The sequence below is a fragment of the Egretta garzetta genome, unplaced genomic scaffold, assembly GCF_000687185.1.
Source record: "Egretta garzetta isolate BGI_Z169 unplaced genomic scaffold, ASM68718v1 scaffold144, whole genome shotgun sequence".
Lineage (NCBI taxonomy): Eukaryota > Metazoa > Chordata > Aves > Pelecaniformes > Ardeidae > Egretta > Egretta garzetta.
In genome coordinates this window covers 717946-731167 of record NW_009259316.1, presented here as the reverse complement: position 1 = coordinate 731167, position 13222 = coordinate 717946, and the positions used below count along the sequence as shown (strand labels likewise).

The following is a 13222-nucleotide window of genomic DNA, read 5'->3' as shown; positions in this document are numbered from 1 at the left end:
CCCTAGAAGAAGGGCAAAGTTAGTTACTTAGGCTTAAAATATAATACAAAAATAATCATGTACGTTAGAAGGTCAACGCTAGATGTTTTATATTTCTCTCATATAATTTGTTGGTTTTCTGCTTGCAAAGCATTTCATGATTCATTACTTTCATGATATTGTAATTTGATGTTGGATGCTGCCACTGGAATACTATACAAAAATCACAGCTGTAAATGATTTGAATCCCCTCCAAATGTAATGTGGTGACTCTTTTGGAGTAAGACTGGGAGATCATTTAATATTTTGTTTTATAATTAATTTAGAACTAGTTCTAGTCTTAAATAAGTGATATATTTATATGACAGAAAAAAGCACATTCTCCCATTTTTTCCTTAAATTAGTAATATTGTTGTTATTATGCATGATTTCTGATACGTATCAGCTTTCTAACAGCAAAATAATTGTTTTGTTTTTCCATAAACTGCAGAAACTATGCCTGTTCCAGACCAGCCCTCGTCTTCTGACAAGACAAGTTCCCTTAGTCCTGTGTTGAACACATCCAATGGCGATGGCTCTGAAACTGAGACGACCTCTGCCATTCTAGCTTCAGTTAAAGAACAGGTATGGAAGTGCTGCATCCGTAGGCTAGTAAACAATAATAAGGTTCAGTGGTTCTTTTAAAAAGTTTTCATAGGGGGTATCTGAATAATTTTGTCCACAAACGCATATTGCAAAGAATGTTAAATGTTTCTTCATGTCTTAGTATACTTCCATGTGCTGTCCTACAATAAATTTAATATAATTTAATCAAATTGTTCATTTTATTCTCCACTTTCACTCTTTACTGTGAATGGTGGTTTTCAGAGCTCTCTTCTTGTTGGTAGTCTGCATGTGGAGTTACAGCATATAGTCATGGCATATAAGAACTATAGATTAATGAGTAGTTGTGGAGAAGATGTGTTATCCTAGGCTTTTTAGTTAAAAGGATTTATAAGAATCCTAGGATTTTAAAATTTAACATACACATGTTTTGAGGGTTTTTGTGTAAAACTTGATGTGAGATTATTTTAGGGCAAAATTGGGTAGGGACAGAAGGCTTTCAGCCTTGGATGATTAAAACCAAGAGTGTTAGAAATTTTTGAAAGAAAGGTCTTTAGTGTGATTCTCTGCTCAATTCAAGTAAGACAGATTTGGACATTTTAATGTTTATTTTTGTGGGCTGAGTGTCTGAGATTTTGCTTAGTGCCTCTTTGTACATTAGGAGATGGTTAGTATTTCAGTTCATGAAAACACCTGGTCTCTGTCACTACCTCATTTGGCTCAAGAGCAGCAGCAAGTGTCCCAAAGAGAGACATTAAAAGATAGCTGCTTTTGTCAGCTTTCTCCTTGCTGAAGGTGTCTAAATTGGTTCTCCAGTTACAAAGTGGTGATCTTTCCCTGTCTTAAGACATTCACTGCTTCTTTAGTAAAATTAATGCATGAATTCAGAGGGAATCGGTGCTGAATCCACTAGATGAGAAGGATTTAAAGTGGTAAAATATTAGCAAAGTTATTACTGATTCCTGTGAACTGCAGCAAAAAAAAAAAAAGCCTGTAGTAAAGGAGTTCTGCATTCCCCTATCACCAAGAACAGCCTAGCCAGCTAACCTAAGGTACTGCTGACTAACAAGATAATCTCTTGAATTATTGTGGTACAGGGCACCAAAATTTCAGAGGTGTTCTGTTAAGGAAACTTCTTCCTTGACAGGTGATCTCTAGTCAGACCTGGCTTGAAGCTGGAAGACTGTACTAAGCTCAAAACTGAGACTGGTGGGTTGTTTTTGTGGATCTGAATGCATTCCTCAGAGTATATGGTGACTTCAGTAAATTTGGCTTAATGACACACACTTATGTTCAGCCGTACTCGCCACTGGGAAACCCATGTAACTTCAACATTCTTTTGTTATTTTGTAGTAAAGATTTGAAAGAAAAAAAGGAACAAACCAACAAACCACAAAGCTGCTTTTGGGCTTTTTCTGTTCCCCCCAATATTGTGTGTTTTGACAGACTTCCATTATTTAATGTTCTGTTGGAAGAATTCTGGGTAAGGCCACCATCCTGTGCTTCAGGCAGGTGACATGCATTACATTGATTCTGCATTTAGGGTGTAAATGAAGTGAGTTTCTACCTGGCTGTTCAGATGGGTAGCTAGCTGTCTGCTTTTTAGAAGAAGGAATGAATTACTTTACTGCCTGGTATGTGATTTTGCTTTATGTATCCTTTGACTGTAGCTGAAAATATACCTAGAGTTTTAGAAATAGGAACACAATTACTCAAAAGTAATGCTTGTAAAGGAAAAGATGATTGAGTTCATGATTAAGGTATGTTTTAATGAATTGGATATGTTAAATTATCTTAATCTGTGCTGATGCTTAACTTTAAAAGTTCCCTTTTTTTATTTCTCTTGGAACACTTGGGGCAACTTCATGTGTTACTTCTCATGAAATAACTAGAACAGTGTCTTTGAGTGACTGCATCAGAGTAAACTGTGGAATTTATGGTATTGATGACCGTAATAGGTGTTTGCAGTCTTTGAAGGGAGCGGGATACGTGAAAGAAGGCACAGAGAAGTCATCATAGATGTTATATTTGTTTGCTCTATTTAGATTTCCTATATGAAACATAAATGATTTATTCAGAAAATCTGAAGCTTCGCTGTTTGAAGAACACATATCCCCGTGCTGTCCTATTTTGAGGAAAAGATTTGTTTGGTCTAAACAATCATGCTTGATATGTCAGATGTGAAGTGGCATTCATGCTGGTCATGACTGGATCAGAAGATCTAGCCGTTTGCTTTTCAAGATGAGGGTTTCTGTTAAAATAGAAATCGAAGCCCGTATTTTGTTGTTTAGGAGTTAAGTTGATTTTAGGAAATGCAAATCCTGAACTCACTGTTTTAATATATAAGCCATTTCATTTGTATTTTACTGCTGGACAAGCTTGTTGAATCACTTTCAGGTTTCAGACTTCTGAAATGCAGTAGAGGAGAAGTGATGGATAAAGAACATGAATCTATTTTTTTCCTCTTGCTGCTAACTTTCTTAGGGTCAGCAGGCACTGCTGGAGGGGAGGTCAGAATCATACACTGTATGTCTAAGAAATTGTGAGATGCCAAGCAGTGAACTTCGGCTTAGGTGTTTTCAAGCGGTCCTCATGAAGAGGGAGAGTTAATAACTTCTGTGAAAGTGAAAGCTGTTGGGGTTTCTGTTTGTTTGCTTGTTTGTTTTTAGACAGAATGAAGTTCTTTAAAGAGAAATCATCAAGTAGTGTTAAACCACTAGACAAATAGTTTCAGTTTTCCATGCTGTATAAAATATAGTTAAATATCTGTGTGTGAAGAAGGATTTTTTCTTTCTTAAGACATACTGGCAAACACGTTTGGCCCAATGCTTCATAGGTTTTAGAAAACATAAGGCCACTTCTGTTTCTGCTTTGTCATCTGCTTTTGTGTCTGTAAATATGGGAAAAATTCTTCAACAAAGTGAGATACCGGGGCGCTCTGATTTGTGAGAACATGTGTGATAGATACAACTATTTATTCTGCAAAAAGCATGGTAGGTTTCTGACTGGGAATATCCAGCTGTGCAAGAGACTTCTGATCCCACTAGCTGTTAAAAAATTCTTGGGAAGAGAGCTATTGATAATGCTGTTTTGAAGGTAGAAAAAGCTGCTGGAGAACCTTTTTGGTAAATATGTAGTAAAGCTGATGCTTTTCCTGGAAGTCTCCAGCCGTATGTTGTTCACAGGACTTCAGTTCTTGGCACACAGAAACTGCTCCCTTGGAAGCTGAGGAAGAATGTAGTGACAATGACCTAGCAGAGGTTTGTTTTGGCAGACGTTTTTGTAAAAATACTTGGAGAACATGAGATAAAATAATTTCCTAAGAGCAAGATCCATCTTGAAGCACTGACAAATATATTCAACTCACAATAGTTTCTTTGTGACTCTAGTTTCCTTTACCATCTTAGTAGTAGCATGTTTCAGAGAACAGCTTTCCCTTTCAGAAAACTTAGGCAAAGAACAGGTTGTGCAGTGTTTAGCATTTCTTTGGAATCTTTTTTTGAATCTACCTGTTTCAAATAAAGATACTTTTTCTAGATGTCTGTCTTCCTTTCTCCCTCTCTCCAGAAAAACCTTAGGCTGTAAGATTTTTTGAAAATTTCTCACACTGTTTAAATAGATGATTGATTAATACATTCCTTAAATCATAGAGCTGATTCTAGAGAAAACAGAAGCCTTTGGCTTTGAGATGGGTGCTGACGGTTGGGGGTTTTTTTTGGTTAAAACAAGAATGAGAGTGTCATCTTTAGGTTGAAAACATCCCAGCTTTATAAGACTTAATTTTTTTTCTAAAGTAACTTCTGTTACTTTTAAATATTTACCAATTTTCCCATTAGAAAGCTACTCATTTGTCAAGAAACTGTGGTTAAAACTAGACTAAAACCCACATATATGGTAATCATGACTGAGCATTGTAATACATGTCAGTATGAAGTAAGGATAATATACATGACTTAAGTGAATTTGTGTGTTAGATGTTAGTACTCTTTGGAAACAGGGTTATGTATGTCATGCACATCTTGTATATCTATACGTCAGTAAAACTGCAGATAGAAATGACTGTAGAAGTTGAAAGATTTAATTTCTTTTCTTGGCTCTGCCACATTGTTTTTTCCATATCTTTATATCATGATTGAAGTTTTAGAACAAAATCACATATCTAGATGGAAGTTTCATTTCAGACAATTTTTTAAGCTTTTAAGGCCAGAAGGGACTTGTGAAATCAGCTAGTCTGACTAGCAGGTCACAACAGTTAATACAGTCATCCAAGTATTGGGCCCCAAGTCTGATCACAGAATGACTTTTGCAGCTGTTTTCCCTAATATAATGCATGCCATATTGTAATACATGATATTCACAAAAAAAAAAATTTCTCATTTCTTGCCTTATAGGAACCAATAATTACTCTAGGAACCTTAAATATTCTGTAGCTTTTCTAAGTAGGTTCAATTGCGATATATTTGTGTCTTACTTCCCCTCAAACATCAGGCTCTGCCTTCAAAAGTTTTAGCAGCTCTATTTCAGACCCATGCTGATTATATTCAATCAATATATATTTCTTTAATTATCTCTCTAAGTAGCCTGTCAATATATTCACTTCCTTAGTTACAGAACTCTCTTGTTTGCAGTGAGGTTTTAAAATATTCCATAGAGGTATTCCTCTTCCTTTTTGCCATCTTTTATTTTCATTAATATATTGATTTTTAGATAAGAACAAGACTTGGCTGTAGGATACCTTTTGAGTAGCACAAGTCTGTACAGTGGATTCCATGCTTCTAAGTTGCTGGATGGACCAACATGTTACTGAAATACGAAGCTTTGTGAGAACAGCTAGTGTTGCCCAGGTACATCCTCCAGTTGATGGGGATTGATTTTTGAGATGTACGATTCCACTACTGGAAATGGGGAGTTACGCGGAGAAGTTTTGAAGAGTGTCATCACAGTGGCTGGTATGAAGAAGGAGATCACTTAACACACTTACTATACGCCCTGCTCTATACGATTCTCAAGTTCTTGGTTTAGCCTGGGACTGCTTTCACATAGCTCTTTGGAGCAACTGTGTGTATTCATGTTTTGCTTCTCAGGAAACGGCAGTTTACAGGAATGGAGACGTAGACAAGTAATTCCTATTCAGAACCTCGTCTCCTGTAAGTCACGCCGAAGATGCAGTAGCCATAGTAGATGCAGTATGAAGAAACTAAAAATCATTTAACTGGTAAAAGGATGTGGTGATAATCCAAAATACATATTTTTGGGCTTGTTTGAAATGAGCTGGGAGTGGAAAGGCTTCTGTGCAGACTTAGTCTGATAGAGTATTGAGAGAATATATCCTCCCAGCAAAACCATCTTTGAAGAGAGGGAAGAAAATGCCAGTTATCAGAATAAAATTAGAGTTAAATATGGTGCTATTTTGACTTAAAGTAATGTTGAAAAATTAGTAGTTCAAAGCCAAGAATTTCAGAGAAGCTGGGTAGAATGCCACTTAGTGACAGCTCAGTCTACGGCTAATTTAAAGCGTTATTAAAGGCCATCGTAAAGAAAGGCATAATATCCTTTCTTACCATGCAGCCAGTATATGACAACACTTTTGCTGATCCACAAGCATTTCTGCCTTAGCTTATTTTTTTTGCCGTTAGTGGAAGCATTTCAAACATAGAATAAAGATACCCTAAGAAAGTAGTAATGTTGATCTCAATTTCAATATAATTTAAATTTTAGTGTATGAAATTTCTAACATTTTAACATACTACATTTGTAACATTTTAACATTGTTGATATCTTTTTCTCTGGTATCAGTCATTGGGTCTTTTTAAAATACAAGATATTTTAAATGTAGAATATTTTCACACCTAAACCCAAGTCTTTTAACCAGTATAGTGGAACAGATTCTCGATCTCACCTTGAAGTCACTTGAGAGGGTGATTTAAATGAACTTAAAATAGGTAGAAGTGGCTAGTCCAAGTTGTGCTTTTTCCTGTACTGTCATAGCTCCCTCAGTTGTACTGACAAACAGCCTGACTTCTGCAGCCACGTAGGGAATGCTGCTGGGGAGGGAGCAGAGTGCATTGGAAATAACCATCCGAAAAGATAAGGCAGCAGCTTAGTGTTATGGAAGGTTGAGTGAGTTGTTTTCTTGTTTGGCAAAGGACAGTTGGGTCAATTTGCCAACTTGTTTTCAAGGATTGGGCTTTTTAGCATAGCTGCTGTAAAAATACACTTGAAACCATGGGTTTAGTCAACTTTTTTGCAGCATTTGGAATTGATTCAGAAAGTCCAAAAGAATGTCCCTATTTAACTGTAAGGGGAGCAGATGTTTTGGGTGTGTGTCTCCCAACTCTGCCCCACTTCCTTGTCCAAAAGGAAGTCGTGGTTGTTTTTCTGTATGCTTTATGTTCCTGAGACTTAGCTCTTACCTGTTTCCAATAATTTTCTCTTTCTATGCTTGAATTAAGCAATATCCATCAGAAGTAATTTTCATTTGCATAGAAAATGTATGAAGCTGTGAGGCCCCTGGCTTTCAAAAACAGCATACCTGATGAGAGAAATGAAAGTGCTGTTAAAAGACCAAACTCTGAACGCTTCCGTTAGTGGTTGTTTTTATTTCTTCTGTCTTGTCTTCTCTGGAAATGAAAGAAAATCACTAAAAGCACTCTCCAGGTTCCACTGTGACCCTTCTCCTTTAACTTGTCTTGCCACTACTTTTCATGTAGCTTCTTACTCTTACGACTTCAGTTTTGAAAGGGTTTTTTGAATGAGATTTAATTTTTGTCATTGTTTTAGCATTTTTTGTTCCTCTTATGTCATTTTGAAAACTTGAATACTTGTATTGTGTTTTCCCATCTGTTTCTGTGTGTTCTCTCACATGATGGCATTTTCTACTCCTGATGCATTTAATGCTAAATGGAATTGTATCTTTCTGTGGGTAATTTAAATCTTTTGTATTCCTAGAAAAAACTACTTAATGGGTAGCTGAATGCTATGCATGTTACACTTCAATAAAATATGTTACAATTCTGTTTATCCCTAAACAAGAAAACTAGAACCCAGCAAATGCTAAGCTAAGTTTAAACTTAAATATACACCTGAGAGTTAAGGTACATTACTACCCAAATAAGCTTAAGTTTGGCTGTGAATTATGTAGTTATGATAACACTAAACCAATTTAGAATCACACAATAACTTGATTTTAACAATGTGTAGCATGTACTTCTCTTCTTTCCCTCCTCTGTGGTGAATGAAGTATTTATCTCTGCAACTTGTGGTGACAGAAACTTACTCTGTAGTTGCCTCTGATGACAACCTTTCCAGTGTGAAGGGATAAAAGGCCAGCAAAAGACATTAACCTCTAAAAAAAAAAAAAATTCAAGATTTTTCGCAAGTTAAGTGCTTAATTCATAATTCTTTCCCTCAAGTTTAACATTGCATTTTTGGAAGAAGATCCCTCACTTTGTTTTGAAGGGAGGTGTTACATGTATAACCCATGTGTAACAGTAGAGCCAGACTTGTTGCAAGGGTTCCGTGCTACTCTTTAAACATATGTTTTCCTTTCCTGTGCAAACAGCAAATCCAAGTCCTGAAGCCCAAAGAGGTTTTTTCCTCCTTTTTATTTTATAAAAGATTTCATTGAAGGTTTTTTGTATTTTTGGTTGGTTGGTTGCTTGCTTTGGTTTGTTTGTTTAGGGGTAGGTATGATGAGATGATAGCAGCTTAATTATTGAAATTTCTTTTCTAGGATGTTGCCTTTTTTGTTGTTGAGAGGTGATTAGGCTTTGGTGGTTAAGCTTGCCTGCCACCAATGTTGAGACAAGCTTCTAGTCCCTTACACCCGGCAAATGCTAAGCTAAGTTTAAACTTAAATATACACCTGAGAGTTAAGGTACATTACTACCCAAATAAGCTTAAGTTTGGCTGTGAATTATGTAGTTATGATAACACTAAACCAATTTAGAATCACACAATAACTTGATTTTAACAATGTGTAGCATGTACTTCTCTTCTTTCCCTCCTCTGTGGTGAATGAAGTATTTATCTCTGCAACTTGTGGTGACAGAAACTTACTCTGTAGTTGCCTCTGATGACAACCTTTCCAGTGTGAAGGGATAAAAGGCCAGCAAAAGACATTAACCTCTAAAAAAAAAAAAAATTCAAGATTTTTCGCAAGTTAAGTGCTTAATTCATAATTCTTTCCCTCAAGTTTAACATTGCATTTTTGGAAGAAGATCCCTCACTTTGTTTTGAAGGGAGGTGTTACATGTATAACCCATGTGTAACAGTAGAGCCAGACTTGTTGCAAGGGTTCCGTGCTACTCTTTAAACATATGTTTTCCTTTCCTGTGCAAACAGCAAATCCAAGTCCTGAAGCCCAAAGAGGTTTTTTCCTCCTTTTTATTTTATAAAAGATTTCATTGAAGGTTTTTTGTATTTTTGGTTGGTTGGTTGCTTTGGTTTGTTTGTTTAGGGGTAGGTATGATGAGATGATAGCAGCTTAATTATTGAAATTTCTTTTCTAGGATGTTGCCTTTTTTGTTGTTGAGACCTTGTCATAGTACAATACTCTTTGACCATGTTCTTTTAGATTTTCCACATTTGGAGGGCTTAATATATTGTACAAAGTTTAATTCATTTGAAGTTACTTGCAGTTACAGGGGATTTTGATTCCTTAAGTGTTCCGTATGATTCATATAAAGCTATCCAGCACGCCCCACGATGGGGAGCAGCACGTTCCTTCCTCCATCTGAGCCCATGGAGCCAGCTGCCCTTAGCGCCTGGAGCTCAGGGCTGGCAGCCCGTGGGGAGTGAGGCTCCTCTCGCAAGCAGGAGGCGCATCCCAGCTCAGCCCACCTCCCCTGAGTCTGTGCTGATGCCTTGGGACCTCACCAGTCACTAATTGTCTGGAGTCGCAGCAGGGCAGTCGCTTGCTGAGGAGTGACTGGGCTCTACAGGAAAGAATAAAACAATAAGCTAAGTACCTGTTAGAAATATACGATACTCTTGATTAGAGTTCTAGGATCATAATTTCTAAGCAGATCCAATACATGTAGAAGTTATGTTATTTTAACCAGAAGTGCCCCTAAAACTAGTTTTGTTTTGCTCTGGGGCTGCATTCCTTTCATTCGGGGACAGGCAGTTATGCAAACGGATGAAATGCTTTGCTGTTACAGTCAGTTTGTCTAAAACAAAGGCACCCTTGGGTTTCCTTTGGCACTGGGATGCGTTTGGCTTCCTCTTCAACAGTTGTGATTGATCATGTCATAAGTCTCCCCTGAGCCTTCAGGTCATGTAGCCTCTATTTATCTCTTCAGAGCATTCCTTCATGGCAGGTGTGTAAGTGGGTGTGTGCGGGGCTGTGTGGGACGGGGGTGTCTTTGATCAGTCACAGCCCTTTGCCCCCTTATTTTATTTAATGTGGCATGACATCTTGTTTTCTCATGTGTAGAAATTTACTTTTTTGGGTAAATTTAACTTGTGACACCAGCTTTTGTAAGTGTGGTTATCTACTTGACAGCATACAAAGCAATATTTCTGTTTATTCTGTCAATTTCTTCGGTCTGCATTGTCATATAGCAAATAGCTGCTTGTAGTCTATTTCCTTAGATGTTTCAAAATGTGAGTCATACTTCTCAAATTTCATTTCTGTTCCTTCAGTTGCCACATTTGTTTTTCCTTTAGTCCTCATAAAGCATTATTATTTACATTTTTCAGACGGTGCCATCTCTTAGGCATAACTAGTGCCTGTCTGTTCAGCTTCCCTTCCTTGGGTGTCTAGTGCCCTCCAATATAATGATCTGGTTAATCTGGAATGGCATTTTGCTGGTTAGTGTGGTATTCTATCACTCTAACCTGCAATTCATGTTGCAGTGTTATCCCATGGTCACGATTATCCATCTACTCCAACAGTAACACAGTACAATTATGTGCCTAGCTGTGTAATTAAGATTTAAATTGAGCCTTTTGTAAACTATTACCAGCCTCTTCATCTAGGAAGTGTTTCAGTTTATGTTCACATTGCTAAGCATTTTTCAACAAAATTTTTCAGTGAAAAATAAAAAAAGTGAATGGAAAAATATTCTGACTTTATCTGTTCACTTCTATGTATTTCATAGTCTTCAGAGTCTTGATGTAAACAGCTGTATTTAAGAATTGTACTGTATGCTGCTTTGAAACTGGTAAATGTTTTTCTTCACCCCCTGTCTGATTCCAGCATAGCAACATTTCTTGATAAAATCCTGCTTATATTTTAAGTGTATAGTTTTTTACTGAAGTACATCTGTGCTTCAGGTGTTACAACTGGTACCTCTGGAAAATACAATTTTCCTTTTTCAAAGTAGTTGAGGATTTTTTTCCCCCTTTAATATGCTCTTTCCTGTACATGGTTACACCCATCTTTGTTCACTCCATTGTCAAGCTACGCTGTTATTTGAAACTTTTGTTGACAGAGCACTTGAGGGTAGGTGCATCTGGTACTATAAATAGGCTTGATTCTTCATAGTAAGTCAGCAGATTCTCTTGAAAATTCTCAGTTTTGTACTAGGTTTTATGAAATGAAAGGTTTATTGCGTTCTTCTGTCAACTAGTAACATAACAATTTTTAATGAAATGATATCTTCACAACTTTCCAGAATTGAATAACTTTGAATTTACAAATTCACAGGATTTACAGGATTAGTAATTTTGTTTGCAGAGGAAAAATGGACCCCTTTTCTTTTCTTTTTTTTTTTTTTTTTTAATTTATTTTTTAAAACACCTATTTTTATTTCACAAAGCAGTGCTTGCCCGCAAAAACCTGTTCCAACAGAGTTTATGCTGCTCTGTTTGTTCCAGGTCACAGAAAATACAGGATACTGTTCCTCTTACTATATATTTTCAGTAACCTGTACTGTGAAAATAGTTGATTCTTTGGATTAGGTTTTTGTTTGTTAGTTTACCACAAATTGTGGCAGGGACCAACCAACCAGTCTGCAGTCCTGCAACTACGTAAGGCAGCCTTCTGGTACAGCTCCAGGATGCTGTTCTACTGGCTAAGGATTTTTAGGCATGGAAAAACCTGTGATAGGTTGTGTTTTCTGTGTGGCTACAACTGCAGGGAGGGAGTTTGGTGCAGCTCTCGTTGCAACACGTGCACGGGCGCCTTCCTGAAACCTTTGTCCGCTATGTACGCTGCGGCACCTGTAAAATAACCAACTTTTTATTCCTGCTTTTACATTCTCTAGTAGGCTTTAAAGCCTTATTTAAATAGCGAATAAATTCTTGAGATTAAATTAACAATGTAGTTTCATCCTACGCCTTTTATATGTGCGTAACAAACGTATTACAAAACCAGATATAACACTAGGTAAGGGCCTCTGACTCTGAAAGTAGGACTGGATGTACCACTGTGATGCATATTGGGATTGAAAAGCATTGTAAAAGGCATACGTAGCAGTGACTTTTCCCCACTGCGGTCTATAAAGATTTGTAAGCACCCCACAGCTTATATGTATCACCAGCATCCCCTTTAGACATTTTTCATGCTGAGGCTGGGTGATGGACTGTAGAAAATGGACAGTTGTCCATAATAAATTTGATAGCCACTCAAACTGAGGTTTGACGCAGGGCCTGTTTGCTGATACTGGATCAGCATTGCTACTTGTGCTGTACTTCTATGTGCCAGATTCACTGTCAGACATGGAAATATAAGTTTATTGATAGCATATGCCACAATGATGCTTACCTAAATGCATAAGAGCTAAGCTAAGTTAGTGACTCAAATAAATGTACTTGTTTCTTTAGTAATAGGTGAATATTTAAAGGCTGGCGATAAGTCCACTAAGTGCTTTTAATGTAATTTTAGAAACTGAACTACAGTTTATTCCACAAATGTATAAAAAAATACATACAAATGAAAAAGTACTTTCTGCACAAGTTGTGTGTGGGTGATATACAGCTGTATTCCCTAATTTGGACTGAGAAATTGTCCAATATGTTAAACCTTGCTAGATTGTTTCTCTGTGAGAGAGAGAGATTTGCCACTGTCAGGTAGTTTTAGTGCACTTTTGGTTTGTGAAGACCATACCTACTTGCATTTCCTTTATGCATTGGGAATAAAAGTATTGAAAGAAATCTGTCTGGTTGTCATCAGTTTAGTCTGAACAGAAACCAATGTGTTCCCTTCCCTTTTCATCTATGATGAGATTCATGTGAAGCTTACTCCTCTCAGTTTTCCCCACCACATACAATTTAGCTTCTGATTTTCTTGTGTTGCCAACTGTATCTACTCCCTCTCAGTTTATCTGTGGTCATGCAAAGAGCTACTTACAGTTTCTTACTGTAAATTTGAATGGCATATAGTATCCCTTGATAATTCTTGTGTTGCCTTTTATTTAACAGGGTAGGCTGTTAGTCTGTAGTTCTAATACAAGATTTCTAGACATAAGTAGTATCTTTTGTGAGGCCTTCCCTGATGTGAAGATGTCATATGATGGTATGTGGTAATGTTTTTATGGTATATTTGTAGAGTATTTAAAAAAATACATATTATTGCTTCATGAATCTTGTGTTGTTAATATACATGGGCATTATTGCCGTACCTGCACTGTTTGCATAGTTCATGCATGTATGAATACAGTCAGGGGCTCCTTTTAGTACAGCAGTGCACATGTAT

General features: G+C 36.9%; 1 protein-coding gene across 1 annotated transcript in view; it reads left to right on the top strand.

The window, feature by feature from the left end:
* The first annotated feature begins 474 nt into the window (after positions 1 to 474).
* The window catches only part of CTNND2 (catenin delta 2), a 581628-nt gene continuing 568880 nt past the window's right edge, over positions 475 to 13222 (top strand). Inside the window, exon 1 of the mRNA XM_035892032.1 lies at positions 475 to 603. Within this exon, the coding sequence (XP_035747925.1) occupies positions 475 to 603 (129 nt within the window). The remainder of the gene's footprint in view (positions 604 to 13222) is intronic.